At 46.2% G+C, this 26,682-nt stretch overlaps 1 protein-coding gene across 13 annotated transcripts in view; it reads left to right on the forward strand.

Moving 5' to 3' along the window:
• The window catches only part of MICAL2 (microtubule associated monooxygenase, calponin and LIM domain containing 2), a 231,315-nt gene that overhangs the window by 39,462 nt on the left and 165,171 nt on the right, over positions 1 to 26,682 (forward strand). For all 13 annotated transcript variants that reach the window (XR_014267792.1, XM_082475982.1, XM_082475987.1 and 10 more), the window contains exon 3: positions 9,090 to 9,430. Coding sequence is in view for 12 of the 13 variants with exons in the window: in XM_082475982.1 (XP_082332108.1) it covers positions 9,167 to 9,430 (264 nt within the window). In the remaining variant the exon portion in view is untranslated. The remainder of the gene's footprint in view (positions 1 to 9,089; positions 9,431 to 26,682) is intronic.

Below are 26,682 nucleotides of genomic sequence, written 5' to 3' on the forward strand. Positions count from 1 at the left end.
ACCCCTCAGCTGACTTTTTATTGGTATATTCACCACAGTTATCCACTATTGCATCGAGATCTCATTATGCCAGATCCTGGCATTTTGGAGTTTGATGAAAGAAGGGGAGTATCATGAACCAAAGGGTCTAGACCAGAGACCATGTCCCTGATGTGGTGTACGAGGCAGCACTTGGATCCCTCCATCCACTTTGTGTGGGAGCTGTATGGGATGGTGGTTACAGATGTGGGCTCGGAACTCTGGCTCTAGGATGTCAAGTCACAAGTTCATTACTTCTGGCCATGTGCCCTTGCCAAGTTGCTAACTTTTCTAATTCTTTGAAAAGTGGGGATACTATTATCATTAGATAACAGTATCTAATGATGCCTTGGTTTGTTACAATGATTAACTTCTTTAATACATAGAAAGCTTTTTACCTTGCTGCTCAAGACTTCATAGATGCTCGTTAAATGTCAACGATTATTATGTTCCCAAGGTCTGAGCATTCATTCATTCATTCAGCACATACTGTATAGAGAGGGCCTTGTGCTAGGAACTGGGAGTAGGGAAGTGAAAAATTAATTTCAGCACAGGACTTACTGTAACTGAGGTAAGTACAGATACTGTGGGAGAGATCCAACCCGTTTTGGAAAGGGGTTGGCGATAGGGAGGTGGAGAGTGTCTAGAGAAGAAGAGCTTTGAAGGAAGACTAGGAGTTAGTGGGGTAAGGATTTGTTCACATCCATGTGCTGTGCTTAAGAACAGTAAGTATGGTATACGATATGTCACACTTACTGATTTTTCAAACGGGCAAACTTCTTTGCCTCGCAGCAGGATTCTCCCAACGCGAACAGGATTCATACCCAGTGTCCCTGAAATTGATGTCAGTCAATGAAAAATATGCGAAGCTCTGATTTTGAGAGACAGAAGTCTTATCTAATTACACGGCCATTGTTTCTCCTCGTTCGAGTCTGATGGCATGTCCAACAGTCTGGGCTGATCTGGACCTGCCCTTGGGGAGTTTTTAGGGAATCTGTACACTGCAGGGCAGAATGCTCCCTGCTTTCAAGGAACTGCAGTCTGCTGGCTGCACTGTCTAGGGACTGTCAGAACACAGGAGTGTTCTCCCCAGGCAAGGGATGGTAGGCGCTGATAGCTGAGACCAGGGAGCCCCTACCCAACCTTCCCTGTGACGTTGAAGCAGATTTTACAGGTGCTGAGTGAGGGAGGGGCAGCATTGGTGGTGGTGGCCTGGGGAAGGCAGAATAAGAGATAAAAATTGGAATTTGGCAGGGCTGAGCTTCCAAAGGCTTCCTGGAGTCAAATGAGATTTGGAAGGAAGACTGAGAGAAGCCCAGAAGACTTACAAAAAAAACAAAAACAAAAACAAAAACCAAGGAATTATGCCATTGAGCCAAATAAAAAAACAGCAGGATTCTTTCACTATTTATTTTATTACATTTTAACTCTAAAGTACTTTAGATAATTTGCTTCATTGTTAATTAGGCCACAAATTCTGTACTCTGGCCTTGGACAGCTCCTACTGTAAGGTGGCGATGGTTTGTTTTTTTAATGCATTTTATTTTGTTTTTTTTTATTGTGGGAAAATATGCATGACAAAATTTACTATTATGGCTGTTTTTAAATGTTCGAATTCAGTGGCATTAAGTATATTCACATGGTTGTGCAACCATCACCACCATCTATCTCCAGAACTTTTTCATCATCCCAAATTGAAAATCTGTACCCATTAAACAATAACTCCCATTTCCCTCTTCCCCCAGCCCCTGGTAACCACCCTTCTACTTTCTGTCTCTATGAATTTGCTTATTCTAGGTATTTCCCCCATTAGTTTTGAGATAGGGTGGCCTCCTGGAAATTGGAATTTGGAGTTCACAGTACTCCCAAGCAGCCAGTGGGTCATGAAGGTGATTTAGGGCATATGCAGAATGGGCTGCTGAGTTTTTAGTGGTGAGATGGGCTTGGTGTGTGTGCTGAGATGTATGTTATTTTGTCAGGTCCTGGCCTATAACCAGGTAGGCAGGTGTCTTTCTTGTGGGGTTGACTGGCAAGGGGTCTGTGGGCATAGCTGAGATCATGTCAGAGGTATTATCTTCCCCCTTCCCCAGCATGGCTCTTGGGGAAGGGGCCTGCCTCACTGGACTTGAAGGTCTGTGGTCTAGCGAGCAGAGGTGTGGCAGGAATGCAGCCTTGGGGACCTCGTCCCTCACCTGTTGGAATGTAAGCCCGTTCATTAGATTAGCAGTGTCAGGGCTTCTTACAGGATGGCATTGCTAGTGTGGCTGGAGCCGTACAGGCCTGAGGAAGAGAAGATACATGAGACCAAGATAGTCTAGTCAGGGAGAGAAGACTCCGGGACTTGGAATGCGTATAGAGGAGGGAGTTATAAAAGCTGTGTGTGCTTCCAGTAGAAAATCTGGAAATAAAGAAAAGTATAAAGCTAAACATAAATCATCTGAAATACCATCACACACACGACCACTGTTCACGTTTGGCTTGTTTCCTTTCTCCTTTAGATATTACTCTAAGGAGTTGGAATCATATCGAGTACTTGAATTTGTATCCTGCTCTTTTCACCCTGATTTAGGGCATAAGCATTTTCCTGAAGGATTAAATGTCTTTATAAATATTATTTTTAAAGGACTGCCTAATACTTTATTGTTTGGTTGCACCATAACTTATGAAGCCACACCCCGTTGTTGACGTTTGCAGGCTCTCGGAGCCTGAAAGAACTTCAGGGACTACAGAACTTAACCCATTTAACTGACACGGCGGCTTCAGAAAAAGCAGGTCGTATTATTTCCGTCTCCATGACTCATATCAATCAGTGACGAAGAGCATGGATTTTGAAGTGAGGTGGAACTGGGCTCATTTTACAGCATGTCCACTCGGTACCTTGGCATGTGGAGAGGGTTACTTGCCCCTCTGAATCTGCCTTCTCTTCAGTCACATAAGGATGGTTGAATGAGATCATGGCTGTAAAGGACCTGGGACAGGGTCTGGCACCCGTGAGCGAGCAGTGTGGTGGTCGCTGTTCTGATGAGGCTCAGTCTCCTCATGCCCAGGCCCGAGTTCTGCCCACCTCAAAGGCTTTGCTTCTCCTAGAAGGTTCTTAAAGACAGGCTTAGCAGTACAAGCAGAGATGTGGGACACTGGCCAGAAATCATATGGAAAAAATTTAAAATTTGTACATGTGTGTTTGTGTACACACATGCATACAAGCGTCCACGTATACAGGCATATATGCAATACATATACACACATATACATACATTTATACACATACTCACATATATGCGTACATGGACGTGAACACACGCACACACACGTAGCAGCCACACATGGCAAATTTATACTTGCATAAGGAAAGTGAGATGAGCAAGTTCTGGAATTACCCCCTACCCCCAAAGTCCTTGCTTCTTACAGAGTAGAAACAGAGAGAGAGAGAGAGAGAGAGAGAATCACCCTACCCCGTAGACTTCTTGTGAGGACTCCATAGGGTAATGTGAAAGAGCCTGGCTGCCGTGGGCCCCTGGTGATGCTGGCCTCCTTCCTGGCACTGTGACTGCTCAGCATATGGCTCTCTGACTCATGGGTTCGGGGTGGGGGGGTCGATCTCAGGTCATCCTGGGATCTGTTACTGTGAGTGATTCCACAAGCAAATGGACTGAGGTGAGGAAGTGGGAATGCATGAGGTCATTTCAAGCCAGAGCAGTGGAGTCAAGTCACTATTGAAATAGAGTGAGGGGAGGGCTGGGGATGGAAGGGCAAGACCACATGGCCTTGGCCTCTCAGAGGAGGAGCAGCGCAGAAGGCCAGGGCCTGCAGTGCCCCTGGAGTCTCTTTCCTGAGCTCCCCACCCTGGGCCAGTGTAGACAGAGGGCAGTGTCCAGGCCCTGCTGCAGGCTGGGCGCTTGGGTGGGCTTTCACAGTACGTCTCTTGGGTGTGTTTTCATTAGCCGTTCCAGTCGGGGCTCCAGATGGCATGTGTAAGTAGACTGCATGTGTGAGTTCAGCCTGCATGGAAGGGGCTTTGACATCCTCTGGGTGATCTCAAGGGCTAAAACCAGGAGCGGGGAGGAGCTATTGGAGAGACAGCATTGATCTCCCTGGAGAGCAGCTAACAGGAATCATCTCACCGAGGCTCTCTTCCAGCCAGTGGAGGCAAGGGTGGGGCAGGCTGCCCCAGGAAGTGGTGCGTGCTCCACCCGGGGAGTTGACCGAGGGAAGGCTGGGACCCCTGGCTGGAAGGAGATTACAAGTGGCCCTTTCGATCCCTTCCCAACCCTGGGAGTTGCCCCTTTAGGTTCAAGTTGGTGTCACGTGCCCTGGTAGATGGAAAGCCAGGCCTCCCTGGGCCAGGTGAGAGGGTGATGTCTGCAGACATCACCTGTAAACCAGGTGTTCTGCCCATGCTGGGCTCTGCAGAGAGGCAGTGTGGGAGGCGTTTCCCACTGCCTTGGCCCTGGCTGCCTCCTGCCTCATCTCAGATGTCAGATCCAAGTAGCCATGACCCAGGGTCTTCCGAGTGTGAGGCACAGAGCCGGGGGCTTTTAGTCTTTCCAACCACCTGCGGGTGCACAGGGGTGAAGACCCCCATTTCACTGCCGTGGAAACTGGGCCTTGCCCCATGGCCCTTTGGGGCGGTCAACCTGGGAGATGGTAAATTTGAATGGGGGGCTTGGCAGTGGAAATGAGGAGAGGGTTTGGTTTTTAGATTGAATTTACCTTGGAACATGTCTGTGAGCCTCAGGGTAGGGTTGAGGGCTGTGCTTACCTCATGCTGCTTTGAGGGAAGGTTCTGCCCAGTGGCCCTCCCAGCCCTCCTTAAGTTTTTATAGAACTCCGTTTTATCCACTGCCTGGTCACACTCTTTGCTCCCATTTGGCAGGTGATGAGGCCCAGGAAAGGCAGAGGTGTGGGAGTCCCACATGTGAGTCCATTGGCAGCTCTTGGGCCAAGGAGGCTCATCTCTCATTTTGAGAGCTGCTCAGGGCCTCTGCATAAACCTTGAACTTGTCTCCCAGTTGTCATGGGCTAAGAGCCCATTACTAGTGCTGGGATCTGAGGCCCTGAGTTCTAATTTGTAACAGCCAGAGGCAGGGAAAGGGAATTGCTTTGTGACTCATAAAGTCACATAGGCAGAACCACAAATAAGGGACTCCAGTTGGCAAAGACCAAATTGCTTCAAGGCTATTCTTAGAAACTAAAGCATCACGTCTTGTTTCTTCCCGGAAAATGTAGAAACCTTTCATATTTCTGAGTAGTTGGTTTTATTTATATTTCATATCCAACTCCAAAAAGGCAACAGCTGGGTCGTGATTGACAAGGAAGGCTAACGAGAGCTATTACCCAGGATCCTCTGATTTAACTAATCCTTGACCTTCTTCTTTTAGGGAAAGAGAGGGGTATCCAGCAAAATACTACACTCCAGTTTCTGGAAGCTGGGACTCAGACTCAGGGGAGTCCTTCTAAATCAGCCTTTCTAGTCCACTCACAAAACTACCTTGTACCATGGATGTTTTCAGTTCATTACCCAAATTTCCTCATATGAGGTTCCCCACTTTTCATATGAGAAACTTAAAACTTGGAAGTGGAGTTGTCCAAGGCTACACAGTTAGGAAGTGGATTTGAAACCAGATCTTCTGTATAGAAAGCCCATGGCCTGTAATTATAAAGTATACATAATTGCTTGACCCGGGAAGCTAGTACCAGTGGTCATAATTATGTTCCTTCTTCTCTTCCTTTTGGTCTGATGACGTTTGAGCCATCTGACAAATAGTCATGAGTGCTGGTCATCATGGAGTCACTAGGTGCTAAATACATTACCCACATGATTGAATTTACCCCCCTGTGACTCGAGTATTGGTATCCCCACTGATCAGATGAGAAGACAGGCTGAGATAGACTAGATAACGTGCCGAGGGTCACACGGCTAGCGAGTGCGTGAGACCAGACTCACACCCAGGTTTGCCAGACTCTGAATATCTGGATGCTTTTCTGTGAGGAGACCTACTCCGCATGGGTGTCAGAGTTATTTCTAAGGTCTCTGACTTCAATTGGAAAGCGGTTTTAAAGGTTGAGACTAAACCCTTTAGATGGCAGGGAGGCAGGGCCGAGCCTGGCACAGGCTGCAGCGGGCACAGTCCCAGGCAGGGCTTATCTTCTTCTGTCCAGCCATCTCCCTCCACCTTCCCATATCTCACTCCAGATAAGAGCTAGTTCCTGGAGCTCTCACACCCACCCAGGGCCCTCAGCACCACTTTGTCTCTTTCCCTTGGGGCCCTAAAATTAAGTTGTTCATTTTTCTTTTGGGGGAGGAGGGGAGGCGGCTGGGGGGTTGGGAGGAGTCAGGTTCTTCCAGTTTATAAATTATTCTCTGGGAGTCGAGTCTGGCTTGATGACTCAAAACAGTTCACCATTTTAGACAAGGAGGAGTTGGCGACTTGGAGAATTGATTTACAAAACTCTTTTTTCAAACTAGTGCCTTCCCCAGCTTCAAATCTGCCCCAGGTGATGGCTTCAGCATACATCACATCACCCTAGGGCCTGCTCTGCCATCACTCACGAATCTCTCATTCCACAGCAACTCTGCAAGCTCTTATGCAAAAGATGCAGCTGAGGCTCAGAGCTTACATGGCTTGTGTGAAGCCAGGTGGGCAACGAGGGACCAAGCTGAGCTTTGGACCCAGGTTTCAAGAGCCCCAAAGCCTGCGGTTTTTCTCTGCACCACCTGCCCATCGTCAGAAAGGACTGGAGGATTCCAGTGCAACTCAAGTAGCTTTGCAGTTGTCAAGTGGTTCCAAAGATAGATAAAGACAGAGGATGTTAATATGCTCTGAAAAGTGAACGAGTCTTGTTCTCTGTTTATGCTCTCTGGGTGGTGAGTCTTGCACATGGAGAAAGTTGAGACTTTCTCCATGTGCAAGAGGCAAAGTTTATGTGAGTGATGCCAACGTGAGCACTGCAGGCGTTAAAGGAGCTGACTGATCATGCTGCAGGGAATCCGTGTCTTTTGGTGCCAGCTTTCCAAGTGGGTTGAATTTGTTGAGTTGAGGGGGGACTAGAGGACGGAGTCCTATCTGCAGAGTGGAGCTTGGCTGGGCCTGGAGCAGGGAACGTACTGTTCTCCCTTCGGCCGAGCCTGGTGCCAGGCCCATTGGAAGCTCTTGGGGGAAGAGAGATGGGAGGGAAGGGTCCTATGCTGTAGCCCGTGCTGCCGCACCCATCAGTACCTGGCTGCCTGGAGAGCTTGTCGGCCCCCAGCAGGCGGCCCCTCACAGGTGGTGCCCAGCCAGGCTGCCACATGACACGCATGTGTGTGCTTTTCTTTCCCCTGCTCTCCCAGCTTCTTTCCTCATCATGCTGGGCAGCTGAGGAGCTGCCTCCTTCCCCAGTCCACCCCGGCCATCTCATCTTCCCAAAGGCTTGTCTCACCCCGCTGCTGTGTCTCCTGAGCCCCACGGCCCTCTGGAGAAGCCAGGCCCCCTCTACGGTCTGCCCCAGACACCCCACCACACCTGGTCACCAGTCCTGAACTCCCGACACCTTGAACTTGCTGTCATTCTGCAGCTGTGCTGGCTCTTTCCAGACTCATGCCTTCATATGGTCCATTCCCCAGTCTTCTAGTGAAAACCACCTCGTTCCTAAAATTGTAGCATTTTGGCATTTCCCTCTTGTGGCTCCTCTGGACTCCTCCAGGCTCTGTTTAACACCTTCTTTGGGCTTCCATGTGCTGTGTTCATTTTTTACAAGCGCTGGCCTGGTTGTCTTGTAATCAACTATTTACGGGCCTGCCTTCCTCACTAGGCTCCGTCTCTGTATCCCCAGCATCTAGGGTGACACGTGGCCCTTGCTAAGGCACCAGTAGTTATTGCTGAATGAATGAGTAAAAGATTAAGGAAGAAGATAAACACCATTCTCTGCTTTCAGTTTTATAAAGCCAGCCTGCAATCCAAATGCACCCACAATGGCATTTCGGTCTGGAGAGTGGGAAGCTGCCCAGCCCGAGGGCTTTGTCTCTGTTTGCTGACCTCCCCCTGCCAGGCCTCTGTCTGGGGGAGCTTGGTATGCGTTTACAGACCCCCTCCAGCCCTCCTGACAGCTGGGCCAGCCCCAGCTCCTTCACACTTATCTTCTTGCACTAGCTTTGGATTCTGGAAAAATAGCTAGTGCTTTGGAAAATCAGCTGTAATTTATTTTTGTTCCTTTGAAACTTAAATGACTTTCCTAAGAAAATGCCTGAGGTTAGAGTGGTGCAGAGAAGAAAGGACGATGGCCAAAACCCAGGCAAGCTATTTTTGTAACGTGAATGAACCTCCATCGCGTTTTTCCTTCCTTCAGCCTAAGCACTTGTTCCAGATAGCTCCCAGCTTGGGCTTACAAAGCACAGGCTCCTTTTGTGCATCAGGAGGAGATGCACGTGTCTCTCTCTCTTTCTGTATGTCTGACTGCAGGGGATGCTGTGCTTCTAGCAGATACTAGGAATGGAGAGAAAGTTTGAGAAGTTGCCGTTTGCTGTCTGTAGAAGGGAAAGACCCGCCTTCTGGTAACTAACGAAGGAAAGCTTAAAAGTGTAGTGTCTAAGGATAGGTGGGATGGTGGTCGTGAAATCTAGGGCGGCATGTGCTTTGCTTTTTGGGGGCTGTGCACTCATGTGATTCGGTTACGTTAACATTAGTCAACCAATTTATGGCACCAAGAATTATAGGTTTTCAACAGTGCTGAATCTAGTGTGCCTTTCTGGGTTTTGTTTGTTTTCCTTTTGCTAGTTACTACTTCCAGAACCACAGCTCATAGCAAGATTGACCAGGTAATATTGACATCAGCCAGGATATATCTTTGGCAATGTGTAGTTCTTTTCAGCCAGCCAGGGGAATGGAGTGTTGGGGAGAGAGATTGCCAGCAAGGCAGCATTGCCAGGTTAGAAGGTATGATTATACCTCTCCTATGGATTATGTATGTTTAGTATTAAGTGTTATGTTTAGTATGTTAGTATCTTAAAGGAATTGTATTTTTACCTCTCCGCACCTTCTCCCCACTCTACCCTCATCCACGAAGCTCACCTCTGCCTCTGCCTACCTTTGCAGGTGTGACGTTTCTCCAGGTACTTCATGGTGTTCTCCTCCATCCTCTCCACACCACTGCTCTACGTGGCTCCTGAAACATGGGGGAAAACGAGGATGAGAAGCAGGCCCAGGCCGGGCAGGTTTTCGAGAACTTTGTCCAGGCTTCCACGTGCAAAGGCACCCTCCAGGCCTTCAACATCCTCACACGGCACCTGGACCTAGACCCTCTGGACCACAGAAACTTTTATTCCAAGCTCAAGTCCAAGGTGACCACCTGGAAGGCCAAGGCCCTGTGGTACAAACTGGACAAGCGTGGGTCCCACAAAGAGTATAAGCGAGGCAAGTCTTGTATGAACACCAAGGTAAGGGAAACTCCAGCATGGACGCTTCTTACCCTGTGGGGCATGTGGGTTGGCTTGTTGGGAGGTTAGGAAACTGTTGCCATTTTGCCATTATAAGGTTCTTAGTGGGTGTGGATGTGTTTTATTGTTTGGCTCAGCTGAAGGTTGCCTTTGTCTGTATATGAACAGCTTATCCTGGTTGGGGGCTTCTGTCTTATCATGGTGGCCTCACAGCTCTTCTTGTGTCCTTCCCAAGGCTGAGAAAATGAAGGCATGCTTGATGTTATCCTGTTTCTACTATTAACTACTACCACTGCTTCTTCTAGTAGCTACTATTTACCAGGTAGCGTCTTTGGGCCAGGCGCATTCTGTACGCGGTCTTGTTGAACAGCACAGTAGTCCTTTGGATCATTTAAGAGATTTGAAATCTGAGAAGTCAGTTACCTTGCCCAAAGTTACATAATAAGAAGGCAACCTTGGTCTCTCTGATTCTAGGGCTTAGGCCCTAAATTCCCTAGAGAGGCATAATTAGAGTTGTGTCGCCCTGGGAGCAAACATTTTAGAAAGCTCCCTGACTTTAGTTGGCTAAGAAATAAGTCTTTGGTCTTTACTGTCTTTTCCTCCCTCTCTGTCTCTTCCTCTTCACATCTCCGCATTCTCCCCCTCCCCACCCCCTTCCTCTGCTTAGGGTCCCACTCACAGTTAACCCTCCACAAGCTGGTCGCTTTCCCCATGGAGTGGCCGTAGGCGACATCGGTGAACGTGAGGCTGCCCAGCGCATCACATCTCTGATAGCTCTGCATCACCCATCCCCAAATGGGCAGCCAGAAGTCAAGACTTCCCTGGGGGCTGTCAGCCCTGGGCACTGGTCCAGGCTGTATGTTTAGGTTAAAAGCGAGCGAGCTGTATTTAGACCTCACAGGAGGTAGCTCAGCCAGAGCCCTTGGAATTCTAGTCAGTGCCAATCCTAGACAAGAGGATTGAACTCTCCATAGAGATCAGGACTGTTGTGTTTTTGTTTTGGTGATGTGGAGCCGTTGAGTCCACCGTGGGATATGCCGCTTTCCCTTGCCCCCGGGGAGACAGCTGCCAGGCTCCTCTGAGCCTGGGACGCACTGACCGTTTGGAGCACAGGCAAGCATTCCATCAGGCTGAAACAGCCCAGTCGCCTTAGCCCAGAGCATATTAGCCATCCAGGAAGGGCCTGGCCATAACCTGCCAAGCTTCGGCCTTACGCAGAGGAGAGGGAAGTGTTAAAGAAAAAAGGGGGGGGTGGGAGGTGGGGCCAGTATCCTAAGTGCCACCCCTGCCCAGTACCTCCTTTCCTAGTTGTTGTAACTTCATGGTTCATGGTTCACTGGGCAGCTCTTCAGAGTTCCAGGAGGGGGAAGCTTTTAACTTTCAAAGCTTCACCCTTTTCAGTAATTGTATATGGTGGTTTTCTTTTAAAATAACCCATAGAAGTCAGGCAGCTGGGGTGCAATATGTTTTCTCAAGGAAGACTTTCAGAGCTCTTATTGTATCAGCAAATGCATTGCACCATACACCCAACAATTTCTAGCTGCTGAGGGACTCTCTTGGTGATCTGAAGACAGACCTTTGGAGGGAGTCGTCCAGCGGAGGGATGGAATGGAGGGTTGACCACCATGAAGATGTCCTTTCAGAAATCACTAGCCGGTTGCCTGGCCTGTCTGGCCAGCCCCTATTTTATCAGCTTTGATGGCTTGAAGTGGAAGAGTCCTTAACATCCTGTGGTTGGCAGGTCATCATTGATGCCTAAGATACAAAGGAAAAGGACTGTCTTTAGTTAGTGATGCTGGGTAAGAGTGGTTCTTGCCCAGGAATTTATATACCTTTCTCAGGAGGAGGAACAAAGACATTTGAAATGTGGTAACCCATCCCATAAAAACTACTTGGATCCTAAAGTGTAGAAGATACATTTGAAAATGCACTCTACGGATGGTTGTGACTGTGTTAGGCTACTTTATCCTCATGTTTCAGAAACTCAAACTAACCTAAACAAAACAGGGAAATGAGGGAAGTGATTAACTCGTATAAACAGGAAGGTCCAGACACTCAAAGTCTTTCCCATCCTCTCTCCTTCCATCTTTCTTAGATGTTTTGCCCTGTTTTGGCTTCATTCTTCCCTCCTGCAGACAGATTTTCTTCATGATGCTAGCCTCTCGTTCATATCTTTGTAGCTCTGTGACCCAAAAGACCAGGATCTTTCTCTTCCTGCTCGGTATGGAAAAAAATCTCAGGGAAGGATTTCAACTGGCTCACCTCTGGGCCAGTTATTGTGGCCAAAGCCAGAGGAGCTGACCACTGCCTTTGGCAGCCCTTATAAACATCACATGATTGACCTGAGGGAGGAACAGGTCCCCAGGGACGTGGAGGTGGGCGATAGACAAACAGCAGGTGTCGTCTACCTGATGGGTGACTGCTTGTTTGCTTTCTGGTTATGGAACAGGCCTCTCCATGTTGGAGTCACGTGGTTGGCCGGTGCTCGCTCTGAGAGCCTGGCACTCCTGGTTGTGAGTCAAGCAAAACAGAACATTGTCCTTGCTCTTTTCCGACATGAACAGACACTGTCTTGCTCACACACCTCGCTTAGGTTTATCCTTTGGTGTACTAGTTTACGTCGTCAAGCATTAGCCAAACAAGAAGTGCTGGGCGTTACTGTGTACGTGGTTCATCATTAACACTAAGCCGTGTAACACAGGCGTGTCAGGTACCAGGCATATAGCCAAGCTCCTGCTTAGCCGCAGGTAGAGTGGGAATGAATGAAATGCAGCCAGAGCTCCCACCTTTGCACGGATGTGGATGCATCTCGGCACCATCTGGAGTGGATCTGGGCCTCAGAGATTCACAAGCATTAATCAGCCCCTTCCAGGCACTATGAGCCCTGTCTGCTCCCTCATGCCAGCAGGACTGTGTGTGTGTGTGTGTGTGTGTGTGTGTGTGTGTGTGTGTGTGTGTGTGTGGTGTGTGTTAGTGGTGATGGCAGGGGGAGATTGGTGACCAGGAACTGTTTGGAGAAGATGACCTCTGGTACAGGTGCCAGGGGACAGGGAGGAGGACCTGCAAGGTCCCTAGAGCAGTGGCCTAGGTGCCAGCTGCATAATCTAACTTGGGATCAGTGTTCATTATTGATTATTATTTATGCGGGTTTTGCCAGGCACTTAATAATTCTTTCCCTGGGTGTGATCTGTTTGGATAAGAAAGGAGTGAACCAAGGAGCAAGCCAAAGAAACTCTTTCAGGACTGATATTGGCTCTGAATTAGGGTAGTACCCGGATCAAATGCCACATCCAATTGTGTAATGTTCCTGGGGAAAACAGCCCTGAAGAAAATGCAATACATAATTTGGCCTGGAAATTACCATCGTCACAAAGTCATGGAGTCTGCTCATTTATTTTATATGTACCTTTAATGCTAGGAGGAACTTGAAAGAATGTTGTGTACAATCTCTGCATTTGACAGATGACAACCAGGGGGCCCAGGAACCTGAAGCTATTTGGTTGAAGCTAGCGGGAAGCATTGCCAAGATTTGGATTCTGTTTATTGGTTTCCTCATATAGTGTTTCGTTCATTCATTCATTAGGTATTTCCAATACCCTATACATTAGTAGGTATTTGACAGAGGAAATGGTTTGAAAGCTTAATAAGCAGTGGTTCTCACTTGAGCTTTCTATAGAGAGGACAGAAGTGTCATCATTTCTGTATTTATTCACTTAATCATTTATGAGGTGAATGATTATTGAGCAGCTACTATGTGCCAGGCACTTGTCTAGGCACAAGACAGCCACTTAATAGCTCTGCGGCCTTGGGCAAGTTACTGAAATCCCTGATCCTCAGTAGCCATCTCTGTAAAATGAGGATAATAATGGTACTTCCTGCATGGAGTTACTGTGAGGATTAAATAAGGTAATCTTTGTAAAGTGTTTAGAATGCTGCCTAGTACATAATAAGTGATCAGTAAATGTTTAACCATTATTATCATTAATATCCTAAGTGCTATGAGAGAGTTGTATACACTGTTCTGCAGGAGTACAGAAGAGCGACTGGGGTAGTCTGGGAATGCTTCCTGCAAGAGGAGGTATGATTTGGGGCTTGACAGACGAGTAGGAGTTTGCCTTGCTTTACTGAAGGAACAGCTAGAGGGAACATAAGGCAGAGAAACATATTGTGGTAAGAGTACATTACTCATGGAATGGGAATGAAGGTACCTGTGGAGAGAGGGAAGCGGGGAGAGCATGAGAACCAGAGAGAACAGAATGGATGAACGGCAGGAGACCAGAAAGGCCTCCTGGGGCCAGACTGTGAAGAGAGGGTCCCTCGGTCAAACAGAGGACATGGAGGGTCATTGAGGATGAGCCCCCGATTCTCAATCCAGGGTTCTTTCTCCCACCCTCCAGGGGGTAGCTCAGTAATCACAGGTAACCAGTTCAGACCAGGAGGCATTTGTACATCATTGCCATAAAAACCTGCTTGCAGGAAATGACTCATGGGCTCCTGTCACCAGCAGCCATGGGGCCAGCCTATATAATGAAAACTCTTAGGTTATCCTGTGAGAAGGAAATGTCTGTGTTTTATGAACATCCAGCAGGGTCACGCCACACCTTCTGCACTTGAATGTGACCTTTGCCTGCCTTTGTGTCTGCACTGGCTCCCCAGTGGTGGGTAACCCAGGCCCCGTAGTGCTTGTGGCCCAACTCTTTATGTGGTTCCCGAGCTTCATGAGCAGAGCACAGCAGGAGCAAGGAGGGAAGGAGGGGTGAAGCTGGGAGGGAAGGCCGCTATCTCCCAGCCTAGATAAACCTATCTGACATTCCCCACCTCTGAAATCACCCACCAGGGCCCTCAAAGCCAGGCTGTGCTGCACTGGCTGGGAAATGTCTAGCACCGCTTTGCCTAATACGGACAGTTGCAGGCATAACTGACAGAGTAGAGGATGGTCCCTGTGGTGTGACCTTCTGTACTAGTTGAACAAAAAGCTGCCATAGGACTTCCCTGGTGGCGCAGTGGAGCAACTAAGCCCATGCACCACAACTTCTGAGCCTGCGCTCTAGAGCCCATGAGCCACAACTACCGAAGCCCGCGTGCCGCAACTACTGAAGCCCACGTGCCTAGAGCCCGTGCTCTGCAACAAGAGAAGCCACCTCAATGAGAGGCCCGTGCAGCGCAACGAAGAGTAGCCCCTGCTCGCCGCAACTAGAGAAAGCCCACGCGCGGCAACAAAGACCCAATGCAGCCAAAAATAAATAAATAAATTAAATAAGTTTCTAAAAAAAAAAAAAGCTGCCATAAACTCTGGATCTGTCCGCTTACCTGACAGTGGACTCGGGCGCTGTTTCACTAGGCACATCTGCAAGCCTAGATTACCAATTGGGTTGTGTGAATCACTACACTTGTCACCACAGCTCCACACGAAGTGTGTGGGGTTTGCGTGAGTGCGTGCACTGAACATGCCATGTGAGCTTGAGGAAATCAATTCCCAACAATATTAAACCGAGATGAAAAAATTCTTTTTTGGCTGTCTTCGTAGGACGTGGTTAATCTGGGTTCACTGTGGTTCATTTTACAAGTACATTTATAAATAAAGACTTCTTTGTCTTTTTAAGAACAAACTAATTTGTTTTCTTTAATTAAAAAAGAAATGCATGCTCATGATAAAAAAAATGATTCAAGCAGGAGAAGAAAATATACTGTGAAAGGAAGTGCCTTTCCCCAGGCCACCAAGTCTCCTCCCTAGAGACATCCACTGTGCCATTTCCCGTGCACCCTTCCTGAAAGTCTTTACACGTGTGTGCATGCGTGTGTGTGCATATGTGCATGCAGGCATATGAATGTGTGCATCCCCCTTTCTCTTATTTAATGGGAAAAATTTTTACATATTTGTTGTGCACCTTTTTTTCACTCAAAAATATATATTAGAGATTGTTTTATATCAGTACGTGAGGAATCTAACCCTTTTATTATTTTCATGGCTTTTTAAGGCTTGATATTTTATGGTTCCATCACAATTTATTTAACTGCTTAGGTTGTTTCCAGTCTATTGCTGTCTTAAACAGTACTGCAGTACACTTCCTCATACACACTTTGTATGCACATGAAAGCAAGTCTACGGGATAGATTGTAAACATTTCGGAGTCCAAGGGTGTGTGCATTGCATTGACAATGTTATAGGCATTGTCAAGTTCTCGTTGGTGGAGGTTCTTGCAGTAGACACTCCCAAAAATAGTGCAGGAGAGTGATAAGAGCCTTGGGATGTTGCCTTCTTGGATTTCCTTAGCTTGGCTGAGTGGGCTTTGGGATGGACACCCTCCGAGTCCTGGAGTCTGGGCTGGGTGGCCTTGAATGGGGCCACTGAGTAAAGAGCAGTTTGGTAGCCATATGGTAGGGACTGCTGCCGCCCCTGTAACAATCACAATCACAACTATTTCATTACTGTTACTGCCCAACATTTGCATGGTGCTTTATAGTTTCACATACGTGGTTTCATTAAGAAGTTTGCTTTCTCTGTACAAGGTGAATGCTCTTTAAAAGAAGAACAAATACAAGTGTATGCTTTCCTCTTCAAAACTTCATCTAATAGTGGGAGCTTTTAGAGCCCTGGCCCACGGAGGATCTGTACTCTTTGTGCTGAACAGGGGTACCTTCCTGACCTAGCTAACTTGTTCTCTTATGATTCAATTTAAACTAGTATCACCTCCTCCAGGGAGCCTGCCCTGACAGCCTTTCTACATCCCCCTTCTCTTATTTCATCCCCAGTTGGGTTTGGTGCCCCCATGGGCTCCCAGACTCTGGTCCTACCACTACCTTGCTGATCGGTATCCCTCATTGACTGCTTTTTTGGCCACTTTCCCACTCATCGTGAACTCCCTGAGGACAGGGACCATGTCTGGCTCACCTTTGGGTCTGAAGCACCCAGTACAGGGCTTGACACAGGGAGGGTGTTCAGGGACTAAATGAAAGAACTGTGTAGCTCAAGAGGCTTCTTTCTGGAGCAATACAAATAGCATACTATTAACATATGTACTTCTTTCTGGAGCTGTACTGGGTGAGTCCTGGTATTTCCAAGCCCTGATAGTGGGGTTACAGAAGCCGGGACCAGCCAGCCCCTTATTTCCTTATTCAAACGTCTGTGCAGATTTGCATCTGACCATTGCTCATGAGCATCCTCTCCCTGTGGTGTGGGATGAGGACCACAGCCTTGTCTGCGCCTTGACTAGCATCTGGCTGTTCATGGAGCTTTCAAGGGGGAAAGGGAAACCGGCCTGTAGGCCTGTGAGGCTGAAGGGCTGGGCCTCCTTCTTCTTGGCGAAAAAAGAAAAACCTCTCACAGTTCCTGGCCCACCCAGGGTTGCAGAAGGCCTTAGGGAATCTCTGGCCAGGATTATGCAAATTAATGTGTACCACTGGGCAGGGCAAGAGGAAACCATGAAGCAGTTTCATGCTCTGCTTCCCAGACTGGAAGGTCTCTTGGCTTCCCTCCTTCCTGCTCATTGGAGGCTCTTGCTGGGCTTTGCTTTTTTTTCATAATAAAAAATATCTTGGAGATCAGTATATTCCATGGCAGGGGATTTTTCCACTTAGTGTGAATGTATCTATCTCCTATCAACCAGGTGGGGTACCAGGCTGAGTTTGGCCTTCCTGCCACAGGGAAGCTCCTGGGCAATTCACTGGGCCCAGCACTTACTTTGTTCTCCCCTCTGAATCAGAAAGGATTGCACTCAGCTGCAGGTAACTGAAAACTCAACTGCAGAGACTTAAACAAATAGGGGCTCATTTTTTAACCAGATGTCAGGAGAAAGGTGGTGACTGGAAATTCAATGGCTATGTTCCCTGTGATTCTCTGGGCCAGTGCTGTCCAATAGAAATATAAAGTGAGCTACATATGTAATTAAAAATTTTCTAGTACCCACATTTTAAAAAGTACAAAGAAATGGTGAAATTGATTTTAATAATATTTTTCATTTAACATAATATATCCACAATATTATTATTTCAGCAAGTAGTCAATATATAAAATTATTACTGAGCTATTTTACAGTCTTCTTTTTTTGGTATTAAGTCTCTGAAATTCTATGTGTTTTACAGCTCAGCTCAATTCAGATTAGCCACATTTGAAATCCTCAATAGTCTCATGTGACTAATGGCTGTTGAATTGGATAGTGCAGCTCTAGGCTTTTCCTCATACTTGTCACCTTGTAGTCACAAGATGGCTGCTGCAGCTCCAGCCATCATGTCTGGTTTTGAGGCAGGAAGAATGTAGAAGGGGCTGCTTTAGCTTCATACATTGCTTTATCACATACACAAAAGTGTTTCCAGAAACCCCATTAAAATATAAGCTCCTTGCGGGCAGGAGTTTTTGTCTTTATAGTCTCTGCTGATTTTCCAGCCCCTAGAATAGTAACTAACTAACGAATAGGACATATTTGTCACGGGTTGAGTTCTTCAGAAGCAGATGCTTAGAAGGTGTTTGGGGTGCAAGATGTTCATTAGTAATCAATACCTGTGAAAGGAATGGGGGAACGGAAGCAGGATTGGGCAGAAGAAGTCAAACTGTGTACAAGAGAACCAGATGCCTGTGGGTTCAAGCAGCTGAGTCTTTTCCTGCTTGGCCTTTCAGCCAGTGAGTTTTGCAAGAGACAGAGGTGGGAGGCCACACAGACCTCAGTTGATATAGGATGATCAGCTATGAGCTACCAGCTCTCTCTATAACATGTTTAACACATACACCAATGCAAATAGTGTATTGTAGAACATGTATAGTTATAGACAGTGTATTATAGAACATGTATAGTTATAGATGTGTATATTTAAGGGGAGTAAGTTGTAAATTTAATAGTATATACACGAATTCTTTTATGTATTATAAAATTATATTACATAAAAAACTATTTACCTTAAACTTCTATGCAGCTTCTTGGGAAGAAAACCTGAACGTGTTTTAACTTCAGAGCCTTCAGCTGTATGGAACGTATTTCACTGCCACCTGGCATATCCCACACCTCCTCTTATGCGTCATGGTCTTAAGAGTTATAGGGTAGCGAGCTATCACCAAAGGTTCATCAATGGGAATTCAGCAGTGGGAAGATTTTTATTCTCAGATCCTTTCTTCAGAGAGAGCTGTCTAAATCTAAGGAACATACCTGGGAAAATTCTTTTATGTCCAAATCTGCAGAAGTCCAGGGAAGTTCCTTTACCCCTTCTAGTTAGCATGCCGATGTTTATCATGCAGCTGTGCATTGTTCTCTCTGCTTTAAGAAAGCGATCTTTTCCATTTTCTCCCTCTCTCTCCCTCTCTCTTTTTCTCTCTCTCTGCCTCTGTCTCTGTTTCTCTCTTTGGTATTCCTAATGTTTCCCTTTTTTTACTGTGGTAAAATATGTATGACATAAAATTTGCCATTTTAACCATTTTAAAGTATATAAATCAGTGGCATTAATTAATTACATTCTCAATGTTATACAACCGTCACCATTTTCTATTTCCAAAATTTTTCACTGCCCCAGTTAGAACCTCTGTACCCAAAGTAATAACTCTCCAGTCCCCGCCCCCTTCTCCCTAGCCCCTGGTAACCTCTGATCTCCTTTCTGTCTCTATAAATTTTCCTATTCTAGATATTTCATGTAAGTGGGATCATATTTGTCTTTTTGTATCTGGTTTATTTCACTTAGCATAGTGTTTTCAAGGTTCATCCAAGTGGTAGCAAGTATCAGAACTTTATTCCTTTCTTTTTTCCAATTTTAGTAATATGTTTTATTTAACTCAATTTATCAAAATATTTTGATATGTAATCACTATAAAAGTTATTAATAGGATATTTTAGATTTTTGTACTAAGACTTCGAAATCTGGTGTATATTTACCCTGTTAGTACATCTCAATTTGGATGCTAAACTTTAATCAGAAGTACTTAATCTGTATTTAGATTTCAAAATACTTACAGTTAAAAAAGTAGATTTACGTGTCCAACTTATTTCAGTCATACTTAGTTTTCCACTAACTGAATTGAGTCTGGGTTTATTTTTTAATTGTGGTAAAATATTTAACATTAAATTTACCATTTTAACCATTTTTCAGTATCCAGTTCAGTGTACATTTACACTGTTGTGCAGCCAACACACCATCCACCTCCCAGACTTTTTTCATCATCCAAACTGAAACTCTACCCATTAAACAATACTTTCCTACTCTCTCCTCCCCCCAGCCCCTGTCAAGCACCATTCTACTTTCTGTCTCTGTGAATTTGGCTACTCTAGGTACCTTATATAAGTGGAATCATACATATTTGTCCTTTTGTGACTGGTTTATTTGACTTAGCATAATGTCGTCAAGGTTCATCCATGTTGTAGCATGTGTCAGAATTTCCTTCCTTTTCAAGGCTGAATAATATTTTGCTGTATGTACATACCACATTTTGTTTATCCATTCATCCCTCTCTGGACACTTGGGTTGTTTCCTCCTTTTGGCTATTTGTGAATAATGCTGCCATGAACCTTGGTATACAGTATCAGCTCAAGTTCCTGTTTTCAGTTCTTCGGGGCATATACCTAGGAGTGGAATTGCTAAGTTATATGGTAATTCTGTGTTTAACTTTTTGAGGAACCACCAAACTGTTTCCACTTACTCTTATTTTTAAAATTGCCATCCCTGAGTTATATCGTTCACAGTTATTAATTCATTCAAAAAATCATTTGGAATGTCTACTACATGCCAGGCACCAGGGATACAGCAGTAAAGAGAGCAGATAAAATTCCTGCCTTCTTGGAGTTTACATTCTTAGTGAGAGACGACAAATAAATATACGTGGCCTGAGTGTGCATACCTCTGTGTGTGTGTATGTGTGTATGTGTGTTGGTGGTAAACTGCTAGGGAGAAAAAACAAGGTGAGGGCAACGTGGGTGCCCCGACCAGAGGTGGGTTACTGTTTTATATCGGATGCCCTAGAAAGGCTTCTGTGAGACGGTGACATTTGAGCAGAGACCTTAAGGAAGTGAGGCATGAGCATGTGGCTCTTAGAGGGAGGAGAATTCTAGACAAAGGGAACAGCAACAGGCGTAGAGATACTGACAAGCGAACGTGCTCAGTATATTCTCCAGACAGCGAGGAGACCCATGCACCTAGAAGGAGCCAGGCCGGGGTGGTAAGACACGCGTCCAGGAAGGGAGTGGATCCAGATCGCATGGGCCTTGGAACAACTGGAAAAACTTTGTCTTTTACTCTGAATGAGATGTCGGGCCACTGGAGGTGGTTAAGCAGAGCCGCATGATCTGACTTCCTCACGGAAGGACTTGCAAAACCTTGGAGATGAAGAAAGGAAAGGTCGACTAGAGTCTCTCCCTCTGTGAATAACAGCTCTCTCAGGCCTAAGGAATTTATTGCATCCTCTGCTCATCCTGTCTTAGAAGAGCTGCTTGCTCTTTCACCACAGGCCAGCAGGTTAGGGACAGGCTGAGACCAGCCTTGCTGCCCAAACAGGGTTATTCCCATTGGTAGTCTTCCTGGAAGGGAAAAAATCCTCCCGAATATCCGCAACACCTAACACTATGCGAGAAGGAGTAGATTCCTTAATTTACTCTTTTCTCACTGATTTAGTGACTGCTATCCAAGTGCAAGTCCTCTGGGCACCAGAGGAGGATGACAGCAGAGAAGGCCCCTGCACGTGTGGAGCTTTCCATCTGGTCCAGGGAGAACAGAAACAGACAAAGATAATTTTATCATGTCATCCCAAGAAGGTCATAAATAGGGTATTATGATAGAAAGAACCAGGGGAGGGGAGTTGATTCTAGACAGAGTGGCTGGGAGGTGACATTTAAGCTGAGATCTCTGAGTAAGAAGCAGCCAGCTGTTAAAGAGCATGTTCAGCGAGGACAGCAAGTGCAAAGGCCCTGAGGTGAGAAAGCTCTCGGCCAGCTGGAAGAGGCAGCAAGGCAGCCAAGAGGGGCCTGGACGGGAGTGAGCAGGGGGGACCATGGTAGGAGGTAAGGTTGGGGGGTAGGGAGACAGGAGGCAGATCACTGAAAGGCCTTTCATGTAGTCCATTCTAACAAGTTTAGGTTTTATTCTCTCTTTGAATACCAGCTCCACTGCTTGCTAAGTAGTATGACCTTGCCTCTTGGAGCCTCTGTTTGTTCATCTGTGAAATGGGAATAATAATAATTATAGGGCTGGAATGAAGGTTATACACCAAATGCACATAAAGCATTTAAAGTGCCTGGTAGCTGTTAATTACCTCCTCTCCTATTGGATTTGTGACACAACTTTTTGGACACATTTTTTAAAGTCATCTTCATGTTCTTTCTCCTTTTTCGCTGTACGTACTCAGTGTCCTCCAAGGGCTTGTCTTTGACTCCTTTTGCTTCTGCTGGGTGTGCTTTCTGGGGGAAATCTCAGCTACACTCAGCTGTCACCGCTCCCCCCGGCCATGAAGACGACTCTCTACTTTTGTATCTGTGGCCCTTACCTGTCTCTTGAGCCCCATGACCCCAGTGAGGTCCCTTAAGACATCTTCAGGATGCCTGTTAGACACCTTTAAACCACATTCACCATCTTCTTTCTGAAACCTGCTTCTCTTCCTCTGTTTCTCTAAATCCTGAAAGCTCCAAATCCTACAAACATCGTGGACTGCCATCTGCTTTCTTCCCCCAGTTGCTGCACCTTCCTTTGCAATTTTATTCATATCCATCCCCTTCTCTCCATTGCCACTGCCTGCACTTCAGTGGAAGCAGCAGTCTCTTACCCAGGTGATGGCAGAACACATCTCTGAAGTTTCTTTTGCCTTTTCCCCCCGTCCAGTCCAGCTGCTGACCCCCACAGAGTTGTCCTTCCGAAGCGCGGATCTGATTGTGTCTCTTTGTTCACATTCATGGCTCCCTGGTGCCTTGCATTGCAGTTCCTCCTCCAGGCTGGCCTGGTGTTCTGTCTGATCAACCCATCTCCTACCTTGGGTTGCAGACCCCCCTTCTCACATGCCCCATGCTGGCCACACTCCCTCCTTGCTCTCAGCCTCCTGTGCACCCTGCCTCTGGCCAGCATTCCGCCACTGCAGTCCAGCCACCGAGCACCCCCTTCTCAGAGGCCTCGGCCTCTGCGGCTCCAGCAACTTCCACCTCCCACCTTCAGCTCGGCGACCCATCCCCAGGGTCACAGCTCGGAGTCTGCCACCACCTGGGACTGCTCCACCTAAATCCTCCTTTGAAATGCTCCTCTCTAACCACAGCTCTGAACTGCTGCTTCTCTCGCTGTGTCCCTCTCACAAAACCTGTTGCCAACCTGAGTTTCCATCCTCAGTCAACTCCTCCCTTTTCTGTCCACCTGTCAGCCTAGCCTCCCCTGGCCTTCACTTTCTTGCCCATCCTGGCACCTGTGTTCTGTCTTTGTAGCCGTGTTCAGCAGCTTCTCAAAGGCCCGACTTCAGGTCAGCCCAGCCTTAGGAGATCTGACATTCACTCTGCCCCCATCCTCAAGGCTGCCAGACTCTGCTAAAGTAGCAGAGCCCGAGACGGGAGGGTCTTGGTACCAAGTTGTGAGAACTCAGTGCTGAGCATCTTAGTGCTGTCAGGACAGCCTTTTAAGAAAGTCTAGCCAGTTTTCTGTCTCAGTTGTCCCCAGCCTTTATCTCCCTCTCTCCCTTTCAGCCCCTTCCCTTTAAGCAGCTGTCCTACTTCACAGGAAAACCACTGTCATCAGCTCTGTTTCTTCTTTCCTTCTTCTCAACCAAATTCATGAGCAAGATAATCTCTGTACTCCTTGCTCCCTGGCTTCGCCTCCCTCTCACTCCCAACCCTCTGTGGCTTCATTCTACTGTGCCGGTAGAAATGCTTTTTTCGGGGTCACCAGGGGCCTAAGGGTTAGCCAAGACTATGGCTGCTTTTGCATCCTTGTCTACTTGACCTCTTCCGGACACTGGACATGGTAGATCACTATCTCCCTGAAACTCTTCTCCTTAGAGAGGCGCCTAGGTGTAGCCCATGACCCCTGGTCCTTGAGGGAGGGGAGAATGTAGGTTATGTTCCTTTGCAAGGAATTGTAAACCTGAGTATTGACAGGTCCAAACTCTGCCTGTTTTTTTCATATTTTCTTGGCAGGAAGCTTTTCCATAAAGAGCACATCATTGACCTTTTTTCTGCTGCTGAACTCAGCGACAGGTATGGTGGCATGGATTTATGCTGCCTTCTTGTGCTGTAGGAGCCTCTTGTCTTTTTCCCTAATAGATTTACTCTGGGGCTCGAGATCATATCAAATGACATCGTTCATTAGAATTTGGCTGTGCATCACAATGCTACAAAGCTCGTCTGCTTGCAAAGCAATTTTACATCCAGTATCTCATTGGATTCTCACAGTAACTCTGTGGGGTAATACGGGCTGGCACGATCATCCCTACTTTCCAGAGGAGGAAACTGATGCTTAATTGGAATAAAGGACTTGCCTGGAATTTCACAGCGATAAATGGAAGAATGCAAGAATGTTCAAAACCAGCAGTCCCATATGTTGTTGCCAGTTGTTTGACCTTTGCTTGAGGACTTCAATACAGACAGACAGTGACCCTCAGAAAGATGTAAAATCCATTATGTCTCCAACCACATCATTTCTTCAACACTTAGTATTGGGTGTTAAGGATACAGAGATGGCTCAGACATTATTCTTGCCTTTATTTTCAAAAGAAATTTTACCTGAAATATTTAAGATAGACAACAGCATTACTTAGTACTTTTGAACTGATGATTTTAGAACTTCACATTTGAAGGTTTGCTTATTAGAGGGTCTCAGTTAATATGCTGATACCATGAAGCTCTTTTGATGGATGTAATAGTTTGAAATTTTGGATTAAGGATGGCACTTGCAGCCTTATATCAGATTTAGTATCTGATTTATTTTGTTTTCCTTACACAGATTCAAAATAGGGTTTCAAGTAAAATAGCTTTTAACAGCCTGCTTTGCAATCTCTCCAATTATAATAATCCAGAAACTTGACATGTAGTAGGTAGATGTGTCCAATTTACTTTAAGATTCAACTTTGAAACCAAAATTTTCTAACCTGTAGAGTGAAGGTAATATTTACCCTGTTCAGAGAGTTGTTAAGTAGGAAATGGGTCATAGTAGCAGGGGGCCTGTAACATTGTAAACCTGTTACTATTCTGGCCTACAGCTTTAAGGAAAGGGTTGACAACTGTCCCCCATGCTAAGGATTCTGGCAGTGCTGGTGTGATATGGGTTTTGTTTGTTTTTTGTGGTTGCATCCTTTTTTTTCCTTTATTTTCTTAGAGCAGGTTTTGTTTCACAGCAAAATTGAGGGAAAGGTATAGAAATTTCCCATATATTCCCGCATCCCCACACATGCATAGCCTCCCCACTATCAACATCCTGCACCAGAGTGGATCATTGTTACAGCTGATGACCCTATGATGTGATGACACATCAAAATCACCCGAAGTCCGTAGTTTGCCTTAGGGTTCACTCTCAGTGTTACACACTCTGTGGGTTTGGGCAACTGTATAGTGTCATGTATCTTTTTACTGCCCTAAAACTCCCCTGTGCTCCATCTATTCATCCTGCCTTTTCACCCCACTCCATCCTTACTCCCCTGGCAACCACTAATCTTTTTTACTGTCTTCATAGTTTTTTGACATTTCTTTTCCGAAAGGTCATATAGTTGGAATCACACAGTAGGTAGCCTTCTCACACTGGCTTCTTTCACTTAGTGATAATGCATTTAAGGTGCCCACATGCCTTTTCCCGGCTGGATAGCTCACTTCTTTTTAGTGCTGAATAATATTCCACTGTCTGGGTGTACCACAGTTTATCCATTCCCCTGTGAAGGACATCTTGCTTGCTTCCAAGTTTTTCAATTATGAATAAAGCTGCTGTGAACATTCATGTGCAGGTTTTTGGACATAAGTTTTCTTCTTCTTTGGGTAAACACCAAGGAGCTTGATTGCTGGATTGTATGGTAAGAGTGTGTTTGGTTTTGTAAGAAACTGCTAAACTATCTTCCAAAGTGGCTGTACCCTTTTGCATTCCTATCAGCAGTGAATGAGAGTTCCTGTTGCTCCACATCCTCACCAGCATTTGGTGTTGTCAGTGTTATGGATTTTGGCCATTCTAATAGATATGTAGTGGTATCTCCTTGTTTTAATTTGCATTTCCATGATGACATATGATGTGGAACATCTTTTCATATGCTTATTTTCCATCTGTAGTGTTACAAGGTTTTGGTTTTTTTTTTTTATAAATTTATTTATTTGTTTTATTTTTGGCTGTGTTGGGTCTTCGTTGCTGTGCGTGGGCTTTCTGTAGTTGCAGCGAGCGGGGGCTACTCTCTGTTGTGGTGCGCAGGCTTCTCATTGCAGTGGCTTTTCTTGTTGCAGAGCACGGGCTCTAGGCACACGGGCTCAGTAGTTGTGGCACGCGGGCTCTAGAGCGCAGGCTCAGTAGTTGTGGCGCACGGGCTTAGTTGCTCCGCAGCATGTGGGATCTTCCCCAGGCCAGGGATCGAACCCGTGTGCCCGGCATTGGCAGGCGGATTCTTAACCACTGAGCCACCAGGAAGCCCGATACAAGGTTTTTTAATCTTTAAGAGTCTGTGAACTTGGATGGGAGGCAAAATCTTTATTTTCACTAACCTCTAACTGAAATGTAGCATTTCCCCCAGTCATGAATGTGGCAGCAAATCTACGTTAGGAGTGCCTGTGATTTGTCACCAATAGAAATCACAGATATTTTCACTTATCCTTGCAGTTGTAGATATCTCAATCTCTGGTTTACACTTATTACTATTTGGAAATTGTTAGGCCTTAGACCTGCAGCTAGATCTCATCATTTAATATATTATTAGATATGTTAAATGTGTTAACATTTTATCTTATGCACTTAAAGATATTATTCTGAGAAAGTGTCCATAAGCTTGCCTGGGTTGCCATAGTGACCCAGAACATAGAAATGGTCAAGGACCCCTGGTCTGATGTCACAGACTTGGGAACTAGGGACCCAAGAGCTGTGTAGGGCCTGCCTGTGTGCAGCAGGGGGTGGGGGGATGCTGGGAAGAGCCTGGGAGGGACCTGGGTCAAATCTCTGCTCCTTCACTTATTAGTTTACAACCCTGGGCCAATTACTTGAGTGGTTTGAGTCCCAAATTCCTTATCTGTAAAGCAGCAATATTAAAACACCTTACCGGCTTTGACGCACATATAAAGAATCATTTCTAGCACATAGGAAGTCTTCAGAAACATAAATTCCCCTCTCCCTTCCTCTCTGCTCTGTTTCCT

This window comes from Balaenoptera physalus (genome assembly GCF_965194825.1).
Source record: "Balaenoptera physalus genome assembly, chromosome: 10".
Taxonomy (NCBI): domain Eukaryota; kingdom Metazoa; phylum Chordata; class Mammalia; order Artiodactyla; family Balaenopteridae; genus Balaenoptera; species Balaenoptera physalus.